The 22,982-nt window shown below is 45.9% G+C and overlaps 1 protein-coding gene across 6 annotated transcripts in view; it reads right to left on the minus strand.

The window, feature by feature from the left end:
- Window positions 1-1,277: 1,277 nt before the first annotated feature.
- The window catches only part of PAQR5 (progestin and adipoQ receptor family member 5), a 29,165-nt gene continuing 7,460 nt past the window's right edge, over window positions 1,278-22,982 (minus strand). For 2 of the 6 annotated variants that reach the window (XM_083475210.1, XM_083475211.1), the window contains exons 2-9: window positions 16,919-17,094; window positions 10,761-10,888; window positions 8,024-8,229; window positions 7,220-7,346; window positions 5,379-5,423; window positions 3,922-4,018; window positions 3,166-3,307; window positions 1,278-2,191 (exon numbers count right to left, since the gene is read on the minus strand). In XM_083475210.1, the coding sequence (XP_083331336.1) occupies window positions 1,956-2,191; window positions 3,166-3,307; window positions 3,922-4,018; window positions 5,379-5,423; window positions 7,220-7,346; window positions 8,024-8,229; window positions 10,761-10,888; window positions 16,919-16,978 (1,041 nt within the window). In that variant the 5' untranslated portion in view covers window positions 16,979-17,094 and the 3' untranslated portion in view covers window positions 1,278-1,955. Of the gene's footprint in view, window positions 2,192-3,165; window positions 3,308-3,921; window positions 4,019-5,378; window positions 5,424-7,219; window positions 7,347-8,023; window positions 8,230-10,760; window positions 10,889-16,918; window positions 17,095-18,794; window positions 19,035-19,863; window positions 19,888-21,712; window positions 21,848-22,982 lie in introns of those variants that run through there. The other 4 variants (XM_083475213.1, XM_083475212.1, XM_083475209.1 and 1 more) reach the window with 4 other exon arrangements.

Consider the following 22,982-nt stretch of genomic DNA (forward strand, 5'->3'; position numbering starts at 1 on the left):
TCAGCGGTTCGAATCCCTGCGACGACGGAGTGAGCTCCTGTTGCTCGGTCCCTGCTCCTGCCAACCTAGCAGTTTGAAAGCACGTCAAAGTGCAAGTAGATAATTGGGTACTGCTTCAGCGGGAAGGTAAACAGTGTTTCTGTGCACTGCTCTGGTTCGCCAGAAGCGGCTTAGTCATGCTGGCCACATGACCCGGAAGCTGTACGCCGGCTCCCTCGGCCAATAAAGCGAGATGAGCGCCACAACCCCAGAGTCGGTCACGACTGGACCTAATGGTCAGGGGTCCTTTTACCTTTACCTTTTAACATGAACACACATTTCTCTATCCCACCATGTCAGAGCTTTTACAAGGTTAGGTTGCCTGGAGGTGACCATAGGTGCCAGCTTGAAACAAACTCAGATCAAACTGTGGTTTCGGGTCCTTGATAACTAAGCACAGTTAGAAGAAGAAGAAGAAGAAGAAGAAGAAGAAGAAGAAGAAGAAGAAGAAGAATTTATACCCTGCCCATCTGACTGGGCTTCCTCAGAGTTTCCTATGTTTGGAAGGAATGGGAAACTGCAGTTTATTAGAAACTGGAAACAGCAGCTTTCGAGCTTCCCCTGCACATGAACAAGAGAGGAAAAAGAACACAAGCCTGATACTTGCAGTGGTTTGTTCTCATAATGCTAAAATCAGGATTAGCCAACATCATGGCTGCCAAATGCTGTCGGACCGCAACTCCCATCAGCCTTAGCCAATGGTCAGGGATAATAGGAGCTGGAGGCCAATGGTCAGAGATGATGGAAGCTGGAGGGCACCACAATGGGTAAGTCAATGCTAAACCACTGTTGAGCACTAAACCATGGTTGAGGTCTGAACCAAGCAAGATGTGACTGTGGTTTGGGAGAAGATTGGTTTGGGCAGTGTTTTCCTCTCCTTGGTCAATCAACCCACACAAACTGTCAAGGTGAAGAGCAAGTGGCAAATCATGAATAAATGGGTTGGAGGACTCTGTTCCAAACACCTCAGAGGCTGAAGGATCAGCAAGTGTGGGGAATCTATGACCCACTGCCTAATTAGGCCTGGCATGAGTCCCAATTCTGCCTGTGAGGTCATTGCCACAAATCCACCAGTCTCATACCTGACATCATATGTGACACAGGTACAGAAACAGCTGCACAGGGACAATCGGGAGCTTAAAGTGAGCTCTCAACTTTGCTGATCTGGAACCCTCTAAACGTTTCGTCTGTACTAGCTTGGTAAATGATGCTTTAAAATAAAGAGCAAAATCTTTGGGTGCAAGTTGAATGTACCTTTCAAAAGGGCATTTATTCACAATAGCTTCATTTACTGTTACCAAAAAGTGCTTGTGTGATACCCCAGCAGAGGCTATTTACAAAAATATAAACTTCTTAATATATATAATTTCAAAGAAACCTCATATTATTTCATTGCAAGTTTCTGAATTAGAAAGATATGTACAGTAGTATTTTGTGATAGAAATGTTACATGTGCTTGTCATTTCAAATAAAGCATAAAAACACATGGAATTATGTTAAAAGGCCACTGTGGCTGCTTTGGCATGAAAGGTGGCCAACATTTCTATGTTATCAGTGCAAACTGGCACATCAAGTTAAATTGCAATCACTATTTTAAAAATAATAATCTGACACAAACTTAAGTGGCTGAAGTTATTTAGAGTTCTCACAGAGTCCTCAGAATTGCAGCTTGGTATTCTAAATGGTCAATCAGGATCAACAAATGAAAAGCTACGTCCCAAATTGGTTAAGTCTTCCAGCTCAAGTTGTAGAAAAACCACAATACAAAATCATATTCATAATAAAAAAGAATCATTTAAGTCACTTCTCAAATAATATTCACCAAGCCTCATTTGAAGTAGTTTCTAATTTGTGTTGTACTTCTACTTTTAACTGCAACATAATTTCATTTCATTTCATTTTGATTTCAACATGTGTTAGTCCTTGTGCTTGCTTCCTTTTCTGCAGAATTTTGGCATGGAATAGAGCGTTGTTGAGAAAGCAGCAATGATGATAAGATTGACAATGATGGCAGCTGCAAGGGACCCAAAGGTTTGAGAGAAGGATGGAGCCAGCAGCCACTCACGGCGGTTGGCCATGTCAACCAGAAGGGCTTCCATTTGGAAGTGGGTCCCAATGATCCCACAGATGTGGAAGAGCTGGTGACTGTGCCCTGCGAGAGATCAAAAGAATACAACACTCAGTATTTCCATAGGGGGGCCTCAATCCCTCCCTTGCAGTAAAATCAACAACGAGTCTTATGGTCCCTCAAAGTTTACTACGGAATAAGCTTTTTTGGGCTACTACAGGCTACTTCATCAGATGCATACAGTGTTATTGTGAATTGCAGCAGATCCTCCAAGTATCCCTATTTTCCAGGGATATCCCCAATTTACAGATGTCGTCCTGGTTTCTGATTTGATCCCGTAATGTCCCACTTTTCCTTAGGATGTCCCTATTTTTAGTGGAGAAATGTTGGAGGGTATGGAGTTGTCCAATCCCCAAACCATCTGAAGGCAGCCTTGTATAGGGGAGTTGTTTACATGTTTAATGTTTTATTATGTTGTTATATATGTTGGAAGCCACCCAGAGCGGCTGGGGCAACCCAAAAAGATGTGTGGAGTATAAATGGTAAAATTATCATTATGGAATGTGACGTCCCTGTTTTCATCAGAGAAATGTTGGAGGGTATGACTCATTCCTGTGACTGCAATTTGTTTTAACAGTTGTTATTACTGAATTTTAAATTGTTGTAACATGCCCTACTGCCGAAGGGCAGGTAATAGATTTAACAATGCATTGTGCTGCTGGTGGTGGTTGTTCTGTAATAATTAGGATTATTATACAAAGTGTCTTGCTGCCCAACTCTGGGGTTTTGCACTTGCCCGTGGATGGGAGATTATAAGCCAAGCATCCTAATGACTGAAGTGGTTCCTTTGTTTCTCTGAATCCAGAACAAGTTGCTCTCCTCCAACAGGGCTGTTCTCAATTCCTTGCAGCTATTATTCCCTTTCTCAGGTGTGGCCATAATAGCTGATTAAAACAGCCACCTTTATGTTATCAATTGCCAATATCTGCTGGAATCCACCCACCCCGTTCATTTCAGTGGGGCCTGCAAGGGGGAGAGCAGCCCCTTGTTGTCCTCACCTATGTAGTCAAAGAGTCCAGGGGCCAGCCGCTCTGGCAGGTGTGTCGCAAAAAGGAAACAGGTGAGGCAGGCAAAGACAGTGTGCTTGAGGTGGATTGGAATTACGCTCTCCGTGCAACTTCTTGCAGCACATAAGTACAGCTGTGGCATAGAAAGGAAAGCATAAGATAACCTTCCTCAACCTGGTTTCCTCCAGGCTCTTTGGACTACAGCTCTCTTCAGTCCCTGCCATTGGAGCCATAAGGTGCAGGGGCTGATGGGAATTCTAGTGCAAAATATCCGGTGAACACAAAGTTGTGGAAGGTCAATATAAGCTCCTTGTTTAGCCCAATTATGTTTAGCCAGCATGGTGCCCTCCCTCCAGAAACTGTAGGAAAGTCTAGAAGTTCCAGCATAATCACAAATCTATATTTGTCTACTCACAATGTAAACCCCACTGAATTTAATAGGGATTGGGGCACAGCAGCTTATTGTGGATTTAGTGCTGACCATGCATGGAAGTCGTTCTCAGCACCCACATAATATCATCCTCTCTGAAAGGTCACCCCATATTTTTATTCTTTTAATCTGGATTTACTGTTTCTGTATGTGTGCTTCTTAACTTATTTTCTGATCAGATTCTCCATGGAAAGAACAAATTCAAATTAAATGGGAAATAATGAGGAAGCCCTAGAACCACCCTTCAGCAGCCATGCATTATGTTATGTATAAAAACACAGCAGACTGAGGGAAACTATTCTTAAAGCCATACATACCCTGTAGAAGAGAGGGATGCTGTCGAACACGTAAGGGTGAGCAAAGGCGAATGTGCGAATTGTTTTGCTGAACTTTGGCTGCTCCATTTCATTGAACCTGAATACATTTTGAAAACATATATGTGAACGAGCACAGTGCATAGGTCTGGTTTGCAGAACACAGAGTGTGTAAGGCATAGGTCTTGGCTTTGTCTCCCATTCTTATCAAAGCTTTCCACATCCTCACATGACACAGAGGGAATTTCTGCAATTTACTTATACTTAGATGTGTATCCCATCAAGACCTGCATGCTTTGGGGGCAGAATGGCATTGCCTTGGCACCAAAATGCTAAAGCTATGCCCGTATTGCCTAGGCACAGACCAATCCATTCTGTGCACAGCCCCAATGACTTTTTCTGCTCAGGTGGTTAGGAAACCTTCGTTCAACTCAACTGATTCAAGCTTATAAAGAAGGGAAGACTCAAAGCACAAGAGGCCAAAGAAAATACTTGGAACTCAAATAAATAATTTTAATTATTGGTGGGCATGGTTTTCATTTTACACTGAGCTCTTACAGATGACCCATTTGTTGAGCCGTCACCCAGATTTCTTTTCTATAAAATTTGTGTGGAGGGTATACAAAAACACTGTTAATCTAACGTTAATTCTGATCTGATTGCACGGAAGTTATATGATGTTGCCGTTCTACCACACTTTCTAGTGTGGTCTCCTGTCACTTTTCTTAGCCAAAAAAATTATGGTTGTTTTTTAAAAAAAAGAAAAAGTGGGTTTATTGTGCAAGAACCCTACATCCACTTCAGTTGTGCGATTTTGGCATATCACGGAACCTGTGAGCAGTTTCCCAACTGATGAATTGCCCAAACGTGTTACATTACAGGATGTATCCAAACCACCCTGCACTGAGGGTGGGCCAAAAGTCATGTAGCCTAAGAAAAAATCCTCACTTCACTGTTCTCTATAATGGAAGCTTGGAACTTGCTTTATGAAGCCTGAATTTTGAACCATCAATCCAAGGCCTCTTCATCCTGATTTAGGTCATCTGTTTGGCAGAATGCATGGAAAACACGGGACAGAGCGTCACCAGCAGGATGTGGGCAAAGAAAGTGAAAATTGAAATGAAAAGTACATGCCAAGAGGATGTAGCAAAGCCAACTGACCCTTGGACTAAAAGGAAGCCTTCAGAAATGTATCATTATCAATGTCTTGTTTTCCCTTTGCACCTTTAAGCAGCTGCTGATATTAGCTATCACCACCACCACTGTGATCACTGATTAGGCACCTGGGTTAGTACTGGAAGAAGACTGATTTGTTCCCAATTCAGAGTCCGTATTGACATGGGTGACATATTGACTATTAGCCACCAAGTGTCGTCAATTAGGTGGAATCACTGTTTTGGTTGTTAGTGTCCCCTGCCTGCTTTCCAATCTACACCTCAGTTGAGAGGGGCCCATGTTACCTTTCTATGCCGCCACTCTTATAATGGAAATAGGGAAGGCCGAGCCTGTTGGTTACACACAGTAAGTTCACGTGAGAAAAATGCTTGGATGCAGAAATAAATGCTTGTATAAATGGCATGTATCTTATTGCCAGTCTAGCCTAACTCAGTGCTTTGAATAAGAATATAAGGAGAGTCTGCCGGATCCGGCCAATGGCCCACCTTATCCAGCATCCTGTTCTCACAGTGGCCAACCAGATGCTGCAGTGGGAAGCCCAGTGGCAGGATCTGAGCACAAGAGCTCTCTCCCCTCCTGCGGTTTCCAGCAACTGGTATTCAGAAGCATTGCTGCCTCCAACTGTGGAGGCATAGTTATTGCAGCTAATAGCCATCAACAGCTTTCTCCTCCATGAACATAGGAGCCAACTTCTATAGGCTCAGGTTCCTTCGCGTGCCCCCCCCATAAAATATTTGAGAGGACCAGGCCCTCAAAAAGTTGATTAACATTGCCATTCAAACGGGGTGTGTGCACCATGTCATGTGATCAATTATGCAGGGTGGGACTTACCTCCCCCCCCCCCAGTATTTTATCCAAGTTGGCATCCCATGCATGAATGGGTCTAATCCCCTTTTAAAGCCATCTAGTTGGCTTTAATGTTCTGATTATGCAGACAATGTCCACTATTATTGACTTTTTTCTTTTAAAAAGGCACATTCCCCCAAATTAAAATAATAGAATTGGAGAGTTGCAAGGGACGCAAAGCATCATCTATTCCAGTGGTTCTCAACCTTGGGTCCACAGAGGTTTTTGGCCTACAACTCCCATGATCCCTAGCTCACAGGACCAGTTGTCAGGGATAATGGGAGTTGTAGGCCAAGAACATCTGGGGACCCAAGGTTGAGAAAGGCTGATATATTCCAACCACCTGCAAATCAGCCTCATCACTTATGAGTATATATCAGTGCTTCTCCCTGATCCAATCTTAACAAAGCATCACCCGACTCAGTATGCTCACCACCTCTGACAGGCTGAGATCTCCTTCCCTCCCTGTGTTTGAATGCTACCTCATCACCCTCAACTAGGCTCATCAGAAATGTGGTGGGCACACTAGACGATGTGGGGAGAGGCTTATTGTCATTCCCCTGACATGTATGAGGTGGATCAGGGAGAGGCAGCATCAAGTCCAGCCCAGAGTGTTGAATTTATTCAGGTACCATCCTCCCTCACTACTCGCATATCATAAAATCCCTTGAGGTGGGAGCCCTATACAATGGTACCTTGGGCTACATACGCTTCAGGTTATGGATGCTTCAGGTTACAGACTCCACTAACCGAGAAATATTACCTCGGGTTTAAGAACTTTGCTTCAGGATGAGAACAGAAATTGTGCTCTGGCGGCATGGTGGCAGCGGGAGGCCCCATTAGCTAAAGTGGTGCTTCAGGTTAAGAACAGTTTCAGGTTAAGAACGGACCTCCAGAACGAATTAAGTACTTAACCCGAGGTACCACTGTATTTACGTCCTTGTGTTACACAGGAAATCACCATCTACGTAAGGGTTAGCTAACATAACACCTCCAGATGTTGTTGGTCTCCAACTCCCTTCAGCTCCAGCCCTTCAGGGATGATAGGAGGTCACTGCCATCTGGAGGGCACCAGGTTGGCAAAGGTGGCTGGCTAGGGCTGATCGGAATTGTGGTCTGATATTTATAGTGCTATTGAAATAGAAAATAAATATATATTTCGTTGGGGGGGGTGCTTTCTAGTGTAATTGACTCAGTTCCAGAATAAATATTATTCTCCCCAACCCAGGATGGCACATTCCGAGCTGCATTCCCATTGCAGAGAGGAAGCTGTCAATACCTGGAATAGCAGGAAAGGCTTGTGCCCACGACTGTGTTGAGCACAGCAGTGGCGACGTAGTAATGGTGGAATGTGCTGCCAATCCATTCTTCAGGGAAAACGTAGGCAGAATAAGCAATGGCGGAGCCTAAAGGGATAAAGCAGACCCCACAACTCTATCAGACAACCTGCGTTTCCACGGACACCTCACCACTTCCCCCCAATGCTAAACTTGTGTGGCGAATGGCAATCTTTTTCTAACCAAAATGGGACCACTCACAAACTAAGAAGTCCCAGGCTCAATTCTTGGCAGCATTTCTAGGAGAGACCCCAGCCTGAAACCTTAGAGAGCTGCTGCCAGTCAGTGTAGACAGTCCTGAGCTAGATGGACTAAGGGCTTGCCCTCACTTCCTCTTGTCCTGCTGCTTTCCTCCAGGAAAAACCACTCTTTAGAGCTCAATTGAAGCAAACAGCAATTTGGGTTTTGTCCAGACTGATGTTTGCTCTGAATTAGCACCAAAGAATGGCTTTTCCCTGGGGAAGGAGCGGGGCAAAAAGGAAACCACTCGACCCTGTGCTTTCTAAGTGTGGACAAGCCCAAATTGCTTTGCTTACAAGGTCGCTTCCTCTGTTCCTATGATGCACAGGCAACCACATTCTCCGCAGCACTCGGAGCCACAGCTGCGGTGCCCTCTGTGGGGAACGACACATTTTCTTGGCAGCAAAACGCTGTGGTTTGCGCATTAGGAAAAATGCAATAATCTCCCTGCTGCAAAAGGAACACACCTCAAGTCAAGGCTCCGATACATTGGCTCGCATCCTCACCTAAGCTGTACAGGGCGAGGGCACCATAATCAAAGAAGTAGCAGATGTGCCTGGCCCTGCTGGACATGGTGCTGAACGTGTGAGCGATGCTGGACGTCAGCGGGTAGATGCAGCAGGTGACCATGTAAGCCAGAAAGGGCCAGGTGTACGAGTCCCTCCAGACATCCAAGGCGTAGACTAAGGCCAAAAGCTTCCATAGGAAGTACCTGGAAGGCAGAAAAGCCAATCAGCTAGCAGCAACAGTCTTGTAGCTTACCTTAAGAAGATAAGAAGAGTCTGCTGGATCAGACCAAGGGCCCATCTAGTCCAGCATTCTGTTCTCCCAATGGTCACCCAGATGCCCATGGGAAACCAGAAAGCAGAATCTTGCTTTCCAGGCAACTTCAAGGTTAAGATATGGAGCTGCTAAGTAACTCCCACACATTTGATAAATGCCACCTGTGATATTCCTGGAGGCAGGCTGGAACCTCCGGTAATGTATTCATTCCCCTTCCTTTCTGTTTAAGTGACAGCTGTCATTGCAGGGTGCATGTGCCCGTCCCAAGCAAGCCCATTCGTTGAGGTTACCTGAGGCCACGATGCTAATCCCCCCCCCTTGGTGAATTGAAGAATTACCCCCTTAGTAATTCTTGGTGCTTTGGCAGCTGCTGCAGAGAGAACGTGGTGGCCTTATTGTTTGCAAGAGAGTAGATCTGCACAGAGGTGTTTAGAGCATGGGGTGAACTTAAACAGAATGTAAGAAGAGCCCTGCTGGGTCAGGCCAGTAGCCCATCTAGTCCAGCATCATACTGGCCAACCAGATGCCCCAATGGGAAGCCCACAAGCAGGATTCGAGCACAAGAGCCCTCTCCCCTCCTGCAATTGCCAGCAACTGGCATTCAGAAGTATCACAAATGTGGTGGCAAAGTATAGCCATCATGGCTAGCAGCTTCAATAGCCCTCTCCTCTGTGACTTTGTCCAATCCTCTTTTAAAGGCATCTAGGTTTGTGGCCATCATCGCCTCCAGTGGGAGAGAGTTCCATAGTTTAAGTCTGTGCTGCGTGGGGACAACCTTTCTTTTTCCCTCTGCCTGAATCTTCCTACATTCAGCTTCATAGGGTGTCCACAAGTTCCAGTGCTATGAAAGAGAGAAAGCAACTTTTCTCTATGCACTTTATCCATAATTAGGAGGTTTCGTCAACCAGAGTGGCCCAGAGAGATGCCACTGCAGGTACCTTTCTAAGAGCTCATCCACATGTGTGTATGTTGTGGGGGGCAGGCTTCATGTTGTGGGGGGGGGCGGAACCTCAGTTAGTTAGTTACCGGTAAATATTTGTATTGATTTACTTGATGGGGGGGGGAGGAGGGAGGCTGCTACATTCTGTCCCGCGTTTCCAGACACAGGTCCGGGATTTCCAAATCTGTGTCCAAGCAGGTTTCTTTCTTCCACTGCCTTCCCCAGAAAAACCCATGTTTTGCCACTGAATGGAGCAAAGTTCATCAAGTCTCTGATTCAGCAGTAAAACCTGGGGTCTCTGGGGGAAAGTGGTGGAGGGATGGATGGAACCCCGCTCAGACACTGACCTGGAAATCCCAGACCTGTGCCTAGCATGGCACAAAAGGAAGTGTGGATGAAACCTGAGAAATGATAGCTATCTCCAAATATCTGCAGGGCTGTTCCATGGAAGATGGAGCAAGCTTGTTTTCTGCTGCTCCAGGGGGCAGGACCCAAACCAAGGGATTAAAATTACAAGAGAATCCAACTACACATTAAGAACCTTCTGACGATAAGAGCTGTTTGACAGTGAAACGGAGCCCCTTGGAAGGTGGTGGTTTGTTTTTAAACAAAGGTTAGAGGCCCATCTGTCAGGGTTTCTTTAAGCTGTGATTCCTGCACTGCAGGGGATTGGACTAGATCATGGGAAGGCAAACTAAGGCCCGGATCCGGCCCAATTGCCTTCTCAATCCAGCCCGCGAACAGTCCAGGAATCAGCATGTTTTTACATGAGTAGAATGTGTCCTTTTATTTAAAATGCATCTCTGGGTTATTTGTGGGGCCTGCCTGGTGTTTTTACATGAGTAGAATGTGTGCTTTTATTTCAAATGCATCTCTGGGTTATTTGTGGGGCATAGGAATTCGTTCATATTATTTTTCAAAATATAGTCCAGCCCCCCACAAGGTCTGAGGGGCAGTGGACCAGCCCCCTGCTGAAAAAGTTTGCTGACCCCTGGACTAGATGAACCTCAGGGTCCCTTCCAACTCTACAATCCTATGATTCTATGAGTTTGTGAAATGGTAAAGGTAAAGGTAAAGGTGCCCCTGACCATTAGGTCCAGTTGTGGACAACTCTGACTTGTGTGTTCATCTTGCTCTATAGGCCGAGGGAGCTGGCGTTTGTCCGCAGACAGCTTCCAGATCATGTGGCCAGCATGACTATGCCGCTTCTGGTGAACCAGAGCAGCGCATGGAAACGCCGTTCACCTTCCTGCCAGAAGTATTTATCTACTTGCACTTTGATGTGCTTTCAAACTGCTAGGTTGGCAGGAGCAGGGACCAAACAATGGGAGCTCACTCCGTTGTGGGGATTCAAACCACCAACCTTCTGATCGGCAAGCCCTAGGCTCTGTGGTTTAGACCACAGCGCCAGCGGCGTCCCACCCCTTAAATCAAAAGCCCACAGCTCCTTTGAGGCCATTGTCAAGGAACACAGCTCCTTCTTTTATATATTTCAAGTACACAGACAGATCATCACATACCAGGCAGGCAGAAAATGCGTCCAGATATTCACAGTTTCATTTGTCATTTGGAAAAGGCTGACGATGCAATCTGTTGCGGAACTTCTTGGGTGACGGTACCCAAAAAGAATGCCCTTCTCTCGGAAAACCTGCAGGAGGACAGCCAGCAAACTGGAGATGAGCCAAATTTGCTACAACTTGCATAGTTCACAGCCAACCTCGATAGTCCTAAGCAGGAAAAGAGGGCTAGGGAGCTGCTGCAGCAACAACCACAAAGGCACTGTGATGCCTGCTTTGCAAACAGGACCTCAGGAGATTAATTTTGAAACTTTCATGGGTTCTTGAAGGCTGGTTAAAAGCTCTCAAAGAACACAAACTAGGACTGTGCACCCATTCCCAACTTACGTTGCAGCCAGTGCATCCTTTGTCTCAATTTGGATCACAGCTGGTTTGAGTAGAAACACATGAAAATGCAGCATTTTGTAAGAAACAACAGAATAGATCCAGATTGCTGCTTACATTGTGTAACCAGTGCCCTGGATGCAGAGTGAACAGGGCAGTGTAGATCTGTGGTTCCCAAACTTTTTGAGGGTCGCAACCCCCCACCCCACCCCCCTGTTCCATAAACTGTACTCCTACCCTTCTCCACAAAAACCACTCTTCAGAATAGTGGTTTGCATAACCCTTCAAGGAAGATAATAACACAATAAAAGTCAAAACAGTAACAATTCATTGCACATTTTTTCAAAACTCAGTTAAAACTAGTTTAATTTCAACAAAATAAACTTGATCCAGTCATACCAGCTTTTTGAAATCTGATTGTCATTTTCACCTCCAGTGCCTCCCTGTTGCCCCCCTTGCCTCTTAGTACAACTCCCACCCCAGGGGAATCCCAGCATCTGCTAGGGGGCGGTACCACCCTCTTTGGGAACCACTGATGTAAAGAGCCAAGAAAATGCAGGCAAGATGTTTCAAGCTTGCTGCTGTGTTTTTTTGCTTTGGAAATGTCCACCAGATGTCTCCACCACCACAATTATGAACGCAACTTATAATAAAAGTTCTTTCTTTTTTGCTGGACTCAGTGATGGCTCATTAAGACTGTAGTTGTATTCACAGGTAAGTATTGTAGATTTCGGGGGCGGGGGCGGCACTTAATCCCTGAGAGGGAGTCATTTAGTTCAGTTGAAGAAAACACAGCAGAGAGTCTCCTGGCACATGAAAAGGCTGGCACGTTGTTCGCAGTATAACATTTTGTTGCCACATGCAGTTGGGTGGCATTTGCTGGGCTCACATTTTTAATCGCAATCAACTCATCTGTACTTCCTGAACCAAAATGTAGCTTTCCTCCGAAGTCTCAAGCAATCCAAATGTAGCAATGCAGTCCACAAGCCATTAAAATATTTTAAACAGCAAGTATTAGAGGAAAACTGCTTACAAAAAAATGTGTACATTAGTGAAAATGACTTTGAAAAAAATGCATTGGATCAGGGGAAATACGTGCAAAAATCTGCACCATTTTCTACATGGGCTTTAAAAAGACAAGTTTGTCAACTTGTGAGGGGAGCGAGGTTTCCTGTTCCTCATCAGGCAATGGCGCTCCCCCTACCTTTCTCCACCCAGTCTTTCCCAGGCTATGACTTTAAGAGCAGCAACAGCAGCAGCAGCAGCAGCAACAGCTGGGAAGAGTGTTCAGGGATATTAAAAAAATAATAGTTTTATAAGTTGTGCTTTTTTGTTTCTCAGTTTGATCCTTTTACATGGTTTTGTATGTTTTGTGGTATTTTATGCATCATGATTTGCTGTTACTTTTATTGATTATTGATGGGTAATTCTTTACTGTGGCTGAACTGTTTAATTATTACTTGATGATGTTTAATTTTACTGTTTAGTATTAGATTCTGATGGATTGTTGCTTTGTTTTATATAAGTTGTTTATTTTAAAGCTATAGTGACTTATATGTTGGATCAGATTGTTACTAGTAATACTTGCTGTTTTACCATGTTTTTATGTTTTGGAAACCACCCAGAGTGGCTTGGGCAACTCAGTCAGATGGGCGGGGTATAAATGAATTATAGTATCATCATCATCATTCAAAAATGGGATAATATAAACTTAAAATTGAAAAGGACAGGTGTGTCCATTCCTCTCCAGACCCTACTTTCAGTTACGAAGGAGCCACCCAGGTCTGTAGGCATGGCGTATGCCCTCATGAGACCCTCAGAAAAAGAAAGGCGTTGTTCAGAAAGCCACACCAAATGCAAATCTGAGTGGCAGCTAGTACTCTGCAGAACAGAAATGGAGAATACAGAATTCAGTCTGTATGGGTGTGACCGTCTCCTGCCTCGCAGCCACCGATGAATAAGCAAAGCAAGTTCAATAAGCTAGCTAGACCAACACCTCAAGAGGTCTTTTCTGTCACAAGCAAGCCGCTCCCGGGATTAGCTGGGACCTAAGGCCTACAGTGCCAGCTTTGCTTCATGCTGAAACTTGCTTTGGTAGACTAAGATGACTTTCATGTTTGCCTCCAAATGTCCTGGGAGGTTGAAATTCTTCCAAGAGTTACTGCTCATGGAACTTAAATGTTCACGCAGAGTCATGGGAAGAGCTGTATCTCAGTCATGGAGCATCTGCCTCACGTGCAGAAGGGCCCCAATCCTCAGCAGCTCCAGGTAGGGCTCGGGGAGACTCCTGCCTGGAACGCTGGAGAGCTGCTGTCAGTCAGTGCAGACAATGTTGAGCCAAATAGACCCAATGGTCTGATTCAATGCAAGGCAGCTTCCTATGTCCAAACCAGGGTTTCCTTCTGGCCTGGAACAGTCTGCTCTGGCATATGTGCCAACATTTCTCTGATGAAACAAGGGACATCCTAAATAAATAAATACATATAATTATTCTATTATTTATACCCCACCCATCTGACTGGGTTGCCCCAGCCACTCTGGGTGACTTCCAAAACTATTTGTTGTTGTTTAGCCGTTTAGTCGTGTCCGACTCTTCGTGACCCCATGGACCAGAGCACGCCAGGCAGTGGCGTAGCGTGGGTTGTCAGCACCCGGAGCAAGGCAAGCAATTTGCGCCCCCCTAACCCGTGGATTTTAGCACTCGAGTCTCTTCCGCCCCCCCCCCCCAGATGTTGCGCCCGGTGCGGCAGGCCCCCCTGCACCCCCCACGCTACGCCACTGACGCCAGGCACTCCTGTCTTCCACTGCCTCCCGCAGTTTGGTCAGACTCATGTTTGTAGCGTCGAGAAAACTATCCAACCATCTTGTCCTCTGTCGTCCCCTTCTCCTTGTGCCCTCAATCTTTCCCAACATCAGGGTCTTTTCTCCAAAACTATACAAAAACACAATAAAACATTAAACATTTTAAAAAATCTTCCCTATACAGGGCTGCCTTCGGATGTCTTCTAAAGTTTGTACAGTGGTACCTTGGTTCCCGAATGGCTTAGTTGTTGAACAGATTGGCTCCCGAAGACTACAAACCCAGAAGTAAGTGTTCTGGTTTGCGAACGCTTTTAGGAAGTCGAACGTCCAACATGGCTTCCGCAGCTTCCGTCTGAGCACAGGAAGCACCTGCAGCCAATCAGAAGCCGCACCTTGGCTTTTGAGTCAAACAGATCCGTGGAATGGATTGAGTTTGAGAACCAAGGTGACACTGTATAGTTACTTATCTCCTTGGCTCGGGGGTCGCATAACTCCATACCCTCCAATGTTTTTCCGATGAAAATAGGAGCAGCCTAAGGAAAAAGCAGGACATTCAGGGATCAAATCAGAAACCGTGACGGCTTCTGTAAATCTGGGGCTGCCCCTGGAAAAAGGGACACTTGGAGGGTCTGCTCTGGCAGTATTTGGGGCAGGTTCTTGGGCAGAGGTCCAGCCCAGTCTTCCTGCCGCCCACCTTCCTTCAAGTGAGGGCTGTGACCTTCAGTGAGCACAGCATGTGTTCAAACATGGTCAGAGAGTGCCCTTCCTCTCACGACTGGCCCAAGACCTTGTCCCATAGGAGCCCACTCAGCCACTTCGGTTGGCAGAATTGGCATTTCACAGATGCTACGTCATACCCGTTCCACATTTGTAAGAACAAGTTATTTCAGTGAGGCAGCACCCACACTTTGAAACTCCCTTGACTATTGACACCATTGTATTCTCTTCACCACCTGCTAAAAACATTATTGTTTAGACATGTCTGTCCGGGTTTTAAGGAAGTTGATGCACTTTTAAAATCTGTTTTCAGCCTATTGTTATTTTAACTGTGTGAAAGTTTTAAATTCTTGTTGTTACTTCTTCCTGGTGACACTTGTATTGCTTTATCTTTTTTTTTTTTTGTAAAATGCTTTGAGGTTGTTGGTTGTTGTTTTTTTAAGAATCAAGCGGTGTATATATTTGATGAAATAAATGGATAAATAGCCTGGTTTGAAGGACAAAATGGTGCAAACCTGCCCCCCCCCACACCCCCGCCATTCCACACACAGAAGCCGAGCAGACTGTCAGATGAAGCTCACTCAAATATTAGCGATGCTAAGAGCATCCTCCAGCACACCTGGAGGGAAGGTGGAGGGAGGCAGGGAGCAAACATACACCTGCTCTCAGAGGGTGTTATGTACTGAGTTGAATAGGATTCAGAATGCAGCAGTCTGATTGGTCCTAGAACAATAGGGTCCAGAATACAGCAGTCTGATTGCTCCACAATCCAGCTCCAGGTGGAAGTGAATCTGCAACCTGATTGGCCTACAAGTGAATCACAGAATTACCGTAGCCAATCGTGTGGGGCCCATTGTGTAAATAATGTATATAAAGCAGACATTCTGGGGGAACTTCCATTCCTCCTCATCACTATGAGCTGAATAAAGAGCATGAAATCCACTCTCGACTCCGAGTATATTTCAGAGGGGGGTGGCCAGGGGGCTTAGAAAGGGCAGTCTGGGGGTGGGGCCTGCCACCACTCCTCTCCAGCACCTGTAGCAGTTGCCTTACTTTGCCCCGTGGTTGGGGCACCTCTGCCTCTGCTAGTGTTGTGCTGGTTGCTTCCTCCAAGCCCCACCTGGGAGCTTTGTCCTCTTTAAAGAAGAAGATACAGCAGGGAAGAGAATTGAGACCATCCTGGTTTCATACCATGTGGCCAGTCAAGATGGAAATTAAAGCTGCACACCCCCTCTACATTTAGAGCCCATCCACACCCCCAAGAATCCTGGGAACTGTAGTTCACCCCTCACAAAGCTGCAATCCCCAGCACTCCTAGCAAACTACAGTTCCCAGAATTCCTGGAAGGGTGGGAAGAATATGCTCCAACTAAAACCAATAAAATAGACTTTTAGAAGACATCTGAAGGCAGCCCTCTATAGGAAAGTTTTTAATGTTTGAGGTTTTACTGTAGTTTTATACTTTGCTGGAAGCCACCCAGAGTGGCTGGGGCAACCCAGTCAGATGGATGGCATATAAATAAAATTGTTGTTGTTGTTGTTTCATTTGCATCCCGCCTTTCCTCCAAGCAGCTTGAAGCGGCACACATCGTTCTTCCCCTCATCATTTAATCTCCACAACAACCCTGTGATGTAGCCGGCTTGGGCAACACAGTCAGGTGGGCAGTGTACAAATAATAACATTATAATTATTACTTACCACAGTCAATGCTAATAAAAAACTATCGTAATAATAATTAGACTGGCAGTGATTGGCCTGAGGTCACACCTAGCAAACCTCAGGGCCGAGCGAGGGGTTTCGAACCCTGGTCTCCCAGGTCCTAAAGGTAAAGGTAAAGGGACCCCTGACCATTAGGTCCAGTCGTGGCCGACTCTAGGGTTACGGCACTCATCTCGCTTTATTGGCCGAGGGAGCCAACGTACAGCTTCCGGGTCAGCATGATTAAGCTGCTTCTGGCAAACCAGAGCAGCGCACGGAAATGCCGCTTACCTTTCTGCTGGATTGGTACCTATTTATCTACTTGCACTTGAAGTGCTGTCGAACTGCTAGGTTGGCAGGAGCAGGGACTGAGCAACGGGAGCTCACCCCGTCGCGGGGATTCGAACCACCGACGTTCTGATCAGCAAGTCCTAGGCACTGTGGTTTAACCCACAGCGCCACCTGCGTTCCTTAGTCACACTATTATGCCACACTGCCTTACCCAGGGTGGCATTCACCTTGCACGCGAGACCCATGTTGCAAAGGCCCCCTTTACTCACCTTGGGAACCTGGTCAGTGTGGAGCAGCCGGGGAAGCTTCAAACTTAGGATGGTGTTCATGGTCACAGGCAGATCTGGGCGGAGAGTTTTCCTCTGGGAAGAACTTTCCCGCCTGAGAGACAGGCAGGTTGGATTAAGTCTTCATCGGCGCCTCCGTTCAGACTTGCCACAGATACCTGGGGGCGTTTTTTAAGGAAAGAGACAGCGCACGAGGGTTGATATAGGAATGAAAATGATCGAGAGATGGGCCTCAGCAAGTGTACAGGAACCCACGAGGTTAGGATTGGTGCCCCCCAAAAAGTCATTGCCCCAGGCAGAAAACTCAAGTGGCAGCAGCCCCACTACTTAAGGAGGGGGTTCAAGCTACTGGGTAGCTCTCCCCAACCAGCACATTGCAATGTGTACCAAACACGATCTGCATGCAGCCCCAGAGGCTCCCAGAGAATTTCTGGACTCCATATTTTGACCCTCTGCAAACATGGCAGCTTCTCCTCAGGCTTAGATTCAGGGAGGGGAGCTCCATGAACACTCACAGTCCGAAGGCATGGCTTTACACAGAAGGAAAGATACAAGCACATGCTCTCATGTCACAGAATTCCGTTTGTATATACAGTGGTACCTCGGGTTAAATACTTAATTCGTTCTGGAGGTTCGTACTTAACCTGAAACTGTTCTTAACCTGAAGCACCACTCTAGCTAATGGGGCCTCCTGCTGCCGCTGCGCCACTGAAGCACAATTTCTGTTCTCATCCTGAAGCAAAGTTCTTAACCTGAAGCACTATTTCTGGGTTAGCGGAGTCTGTAACCTGAAGCGTATGTAACCCGAGGTGCCACTGTACAATAATTTTTTATGAACTTCAAGTCAACCTACGTAACAGAATTCAGTTACAGACACAGGCTTTAGCGTACCAAGTGCAGAGTCAGGTCATATCGCAGCAAATTTTTATATTATCTCAGAAGAGTCATTGCCAGTTCTGTGTGGTTCTTAGAGAACTGCACTGGTTGCCGATTCAATCTGCGGTACTGGCACTTTTATGGGTGCCACCTAATACCCATTTCCACAGCTGAAATAACTTAAACTTATAGTGTGGCGTCACCTACTCGTTGGAACTCCCTGCCTATTGATGTGAGGCCTTCACTGTATAGCCCCTCCAAAATGAGGCGTTTGGGATTGTGAGAGCCTGAGAATCCTGAGTCCTTATTTACAAAGGAAAACAATAAAACACCCTTTCTCAAAGCAATTTTTTCCACTTCTCACCACTCGCCTATATTGTGGGAGGCGTTCAGATGGGGCTATATATCCTGACATTACTGAGCCAGGCCTCTTTAGAGATTCAAATACGTGCCCTCAGTCACAGCGCAGATGTTGGAGAATTCCAACAAAAATAGAAAAGGGAGCTGAAGTTACATAATTTTGCTGTAGCAGACAGACTAATGTAGTCTTTTTGGTAGAAGATGAACTGCAGTGGAATGGAAGCAGCGCCGGGTGCACAAGATGCAGAAACAATCAAATCAAAACAGCCGGTGCAAAATGTGTTTCCCACCCACCTCTCCTTAGATTGATTTTTAGAGAAGAGCCAGAAAAACTGGGTAAAAAAGGCTGCTCAGAATAAGGGCAGGAAAAACTGCCCTTGCTCTGTGCTAGCTTTGTGGCATTCCAGTCCCAACAGGATTCCTGATTGGCTGGGATCAACTCAAGAGGAAGCCCATTTTTAAAGAAGAAAATGACCTCAAAGCTGTATCTTGAGGGCTGGATGGTGACTCCCAAGAACTAGCTGTAAAAAGCATGTGGAAAATACCCACCCACCCCCCGTCTCTTCTTCTTGCCTGCCCAAAATTTCCATAAGTGGAAACTTAGCTCAACCTTCTTACCTACCCTGAATTTCTGTAGTACATGAGCTGCGATTTGCTGTAGAAATTGATTCCTCTGGTTCTAGCTCACTGCCTGGCAAGCTACTACTCCAGGATGCTAAGAGGCAGTACGAGTCTCTCTTCTCTCACACATGCAGTGACCAAAACGCAGCCAGGATGAGCCCTTGAAGTCTGCACTGAACTCTCCCTAGGCAATGAGAAATTCCTTGCAGAAGCGGACTGTTTAAAAAGGGAGGTGTTGATTCACTACAGGAAGAATCCACAAAATGCATAACTTGGCCACACCTTTTCTCAGCCTGCTATTATCCTTCACCTCTTTTATTTCTTTTAACCCACTTCCTCCCGCCCCCATTTTCTATAATGGCCGCCTGCACCCATTTACCCCACCTCTCTTCTTGTAAGTGTGGCCAGTCAAGAATTTCCTGAGTAGCCTAAGCAGATGCCAGTATTTGGGCAGCCAAGTTCAAGGTGCATCTCAATCCCACTGCAAGCCAGGAAAGTAGGTCAGCATTAATATTTATTTCATTTAACAATTGCTTCCTAAAAAAAACACCCACCTCAAAGCAACTGCACGATAAGAACATGTTTTCTTCATTTTATTACAGTTGTACCTTGGATTTCAATCAGCTTAGTTCTCGAACGTTTTGGCTCCCAAATGCCACAAACCCGGAAGTGTCTGTTCCAGTTTGTGAACTATTTTTGAAAGCCGAACGTCCGCCGGAAGCTTTGTCAGCTTCCGATTGGCTGCAGGAGCTTCCTGCAGCCAATCAGAAGCTGTGCTTCGGCTTCCGAACATTTTGGAAGTCGAACGGGCTTCTGGAACAAATTCCATTCAACTTCCAAGGTACGATTGTATTTCGTACAAGTTATACACCGCTTGATTGTAAAATAAAGAAAAGAGAAATAAATCCTAAAAGCGGTTTGTGAAAAAGATACAATAAAATTATCTCTAATTAAACTAAAGAGTTCCAGAAAGTTAGACTAAAAACAGATTAAAACTCACATCGACTTTCTAAGCATCTGGGTCGGCTTGCCTGAACAAAAGCGTTTTTAGCAGGACAGTGATGACTAACCTGATATCAACAGGCAGGGAGGTGCTGCAGCAAATACTAAGTTCTTACAAATGCAGAACAGGTATTATATAGCACGCGTAACAGAGCTAGTTCCACTAGTGGTCAAGTGGGTGTAAGGTGATCTCATAGGTAAACTGGTCCAAAGTTGTTAAGGGCTGATATACTAATAGCAACACCGTGAACTTGGACTGTTGAAATGATTTTATATATAACAATTTTAAGACCAATACAGATACAGAGAGAGGGTTTTCTTTATTTAAAAAATCCACTTAAATGAAGAAGAAGAGTTTGGATTTGATATCCCGCCTTTCACTCCCCTTCAGGAGTCTCAAAGCGGCTAACATTCTCCTTTCCCTTCCTCCCCCACAACAAACACTCTGTGAGGTGAGTGGGGCTGAGAGACTTCACAGAAGTGTGACTGGCCCAAGGTCACCCAGCAGCTGCATGTGGAGGAGCGGAGACACAAACCCGGTTCCCCAGATTACGAGACTACCGCTCTTAACCACTACACCACACTGGCTCACATGGTTCATTGAAAGAGGAACATCTTTACCAGGTGCAAAAAGGACATTAAAAATGGACCCTGTTGGATATACACTAGGAGGGAGCCCCAAAATAACAACAACAACAACAGCAACAACAACAACAACATTTTATTTATATCCCGCCCTCCCAAGCCAAAGCCGGGCTCAGAGCGGCTAAAAACAGTAAAATAATACAGCATTCTAAAATCAGTTCATTCTAAAATCAGTTCAAATCAAATTAATGGCAACTATTGGGCTAGAGTTCTGTGAGGAGCCACCACAGACACGGTTTCCCGGTGAGATAGTCCCTGTTCAGAGACTCTCTTCCACAGAGTGAAGCGATCAGATGGATATACAAGCATCCCCCCACTTATGTGGGGATTGCGTTCTAGACCCCCACGCACATAAGCGGAAATCGTGTAAGTGGAGAGCGCCCTCTCTGCCAATCTCTCTCCAATCCGTAACCAAAAATACCGTATCCAAAAATATCCATAACTAGAATTAGAGCTCTGGTGCCGGCAGGAGGCTGGAGGGTGCATGGGAAAGCAGCCAATGCTGCTGCGCTACCCCGGACATCAGCTACTAGGTGGGGAAGCTGAGCAGCCTAAACAAAGCTCCGCTGCACCTCAGGTCTCTTCAGGGCTTCGTCCGCCCTCATTGATGTCCTCTTCAGGCTCTGGGAATGGTCTCCTTGCAAGCCATGAGGACTCTCCAGCTCTCTCCTGCCATTCCCAGTTTGAATTAAATTATCTATTTCCCGGCACCCTGCATATACATGATCGCACATGAATCGATCGCACGTAAGGGGGTGGGACGCCTGTATAAGGAGTGAGACAACCCCCTTATCACACCGACATGAGACTGCAACTGAAATGTGGCAGTACCTAGACTTTGGAACTCCCTGCCTATTGATATCAGGTAGTTGCCTTCACTGTCCTCTCTTCAATACTTGCTAAAAACCTTCTTGTTTAGCTCATACGTTTTCAGCCTATTGTTATTTTAACTTTCTGAAAGTTTTAAATCCTTAATGTTAATTTTTCTTGTGGATACTGTCTTGCTTTATCTTTCTCTCTCTCTTTTAGTTTCCTTTTTTTTTTTTTTTTACAATCCAGCGATGAATACATTTCATGAAATAAATTACCAGTAACTCCTTTCTTGGCTTAACTCCTTTCCTGGCCAGGCAACCGAGGTCTGGAGCAAAGCCACCACCGCTCCTTAAATTTACTGCCCCACCCCAACTCTGGCAAAAGTCTGGCTCTTTGCGATGGGCTCCTGTCCCCTTCCCCTCTAAATTGCAGGAGCTGCTCTCTGGCACAGCTACATACCTTCCCTGCTGCGTCTGGCAAGAGACATCCCTGCAGGCCACTGTGTTCATGTTTGGCTTGGTGACCGTGCAGGTCCCCCCTCCCGGCTTATCTCAACATGCCAGCGTACGCCCTGTATCCAAGAGAGTGTGTGAATCTTGCAAAACACAAAGCGACACAAAGCCCCACCTGACTGCTGAAGCACACCGCCTTCCCCACCCTTTCTGGATGCTAAATATTTCCGCCAGGTCGTTCAGGACAAAAGATCGCTTGCCTGCCTGCCTTCCCCGCAAGGATAAAGCAAGGGTTCAAGCATCCATCCTCCCCACCCACCCAAAGGAGAATGTTATGCACCTGCAAGGAGGTTCAACATTCTGGGTAAATAATGGAGATGTTAATGAGTAACTTTTTACGACTTCCCCCATGTGGCACCAAAGATGAGATTGTTCAAGCAGAGAACCAGCCTCGGACCAAACCCTGCTGTGCACACCCTCAAAGACAACCTTCCCCAACCTGGTGCCCTTCCAGATGTTCTGGACTCCCGTCAGCTCCAGCAAGGGCAGCTGCACTCCCACCAACACCAAACAGCTGTGCCAAGGTGGGGAAGGCTGCTCAAAATCGTTTGCAAAGCAGGAAAAAAACAGCCGCAATCTCACACAACTCCCTGTGATTCCAAAGAGGCTGGTGCAGACGAACATCATCTAAGTTGACTGCTGGTAGGGATTTGATTCAGTTTGCACTTAAAGGCAAAGTTCCCTGATTTGCAAAATGATATCAGGATAGAAACCCCACACTCCTTCAAAATTCACGGCTCTCCAAATTTTGTAGCACAGTTTTCCCTATATATGCAACCATATACTTGCTTGGGTAAAGCGTGCATAAAGATGCATATAATGGGGGGGGGGCAGAGGAATGCATTATATTGAGGAAGAATTTCTTTGCAAAATTGCAAAGGGGGTTTGGACTAAATGACCCTCGGGGTCCCAGTATACCTGAAGAAGTGTCTTCACCCCCATCATTCAGTCTGGAGACTGAAGTCCAGATCCAAGGGCCTTTTGGTGGTTCCCTCACTGTGAGAAGTGAGATTGCAGGGAACCAGAGGGCCTTCTCGGTAGTGGCACCCACCCTGTGGAGCACCCTCCCATCAGATGTCAAGGAAATAAACAACTGTCTGACTTTTAGAAGACATCTGAAGGCAGTTTTTAATGTTTGATGTTTTATCACTTTCTTCTTATTATTAATATTATTCTGCTGGGAGCCGCTCGGAGTAGCTGGGGAAACCCAGCCAGAT

This window comes from Podarcis liolepis (assembly GCF_965112155.1).
Source record: "Podarcis liolepis genome assembly, chromosome: 14".
Taxonomy (NCBI): domain Eukaryota; kingdom Metazoa; phylum Chordata; class Lepidosauria; order Squamata; family Lacertidae; genus Podarcis; species Podarcis liolepis.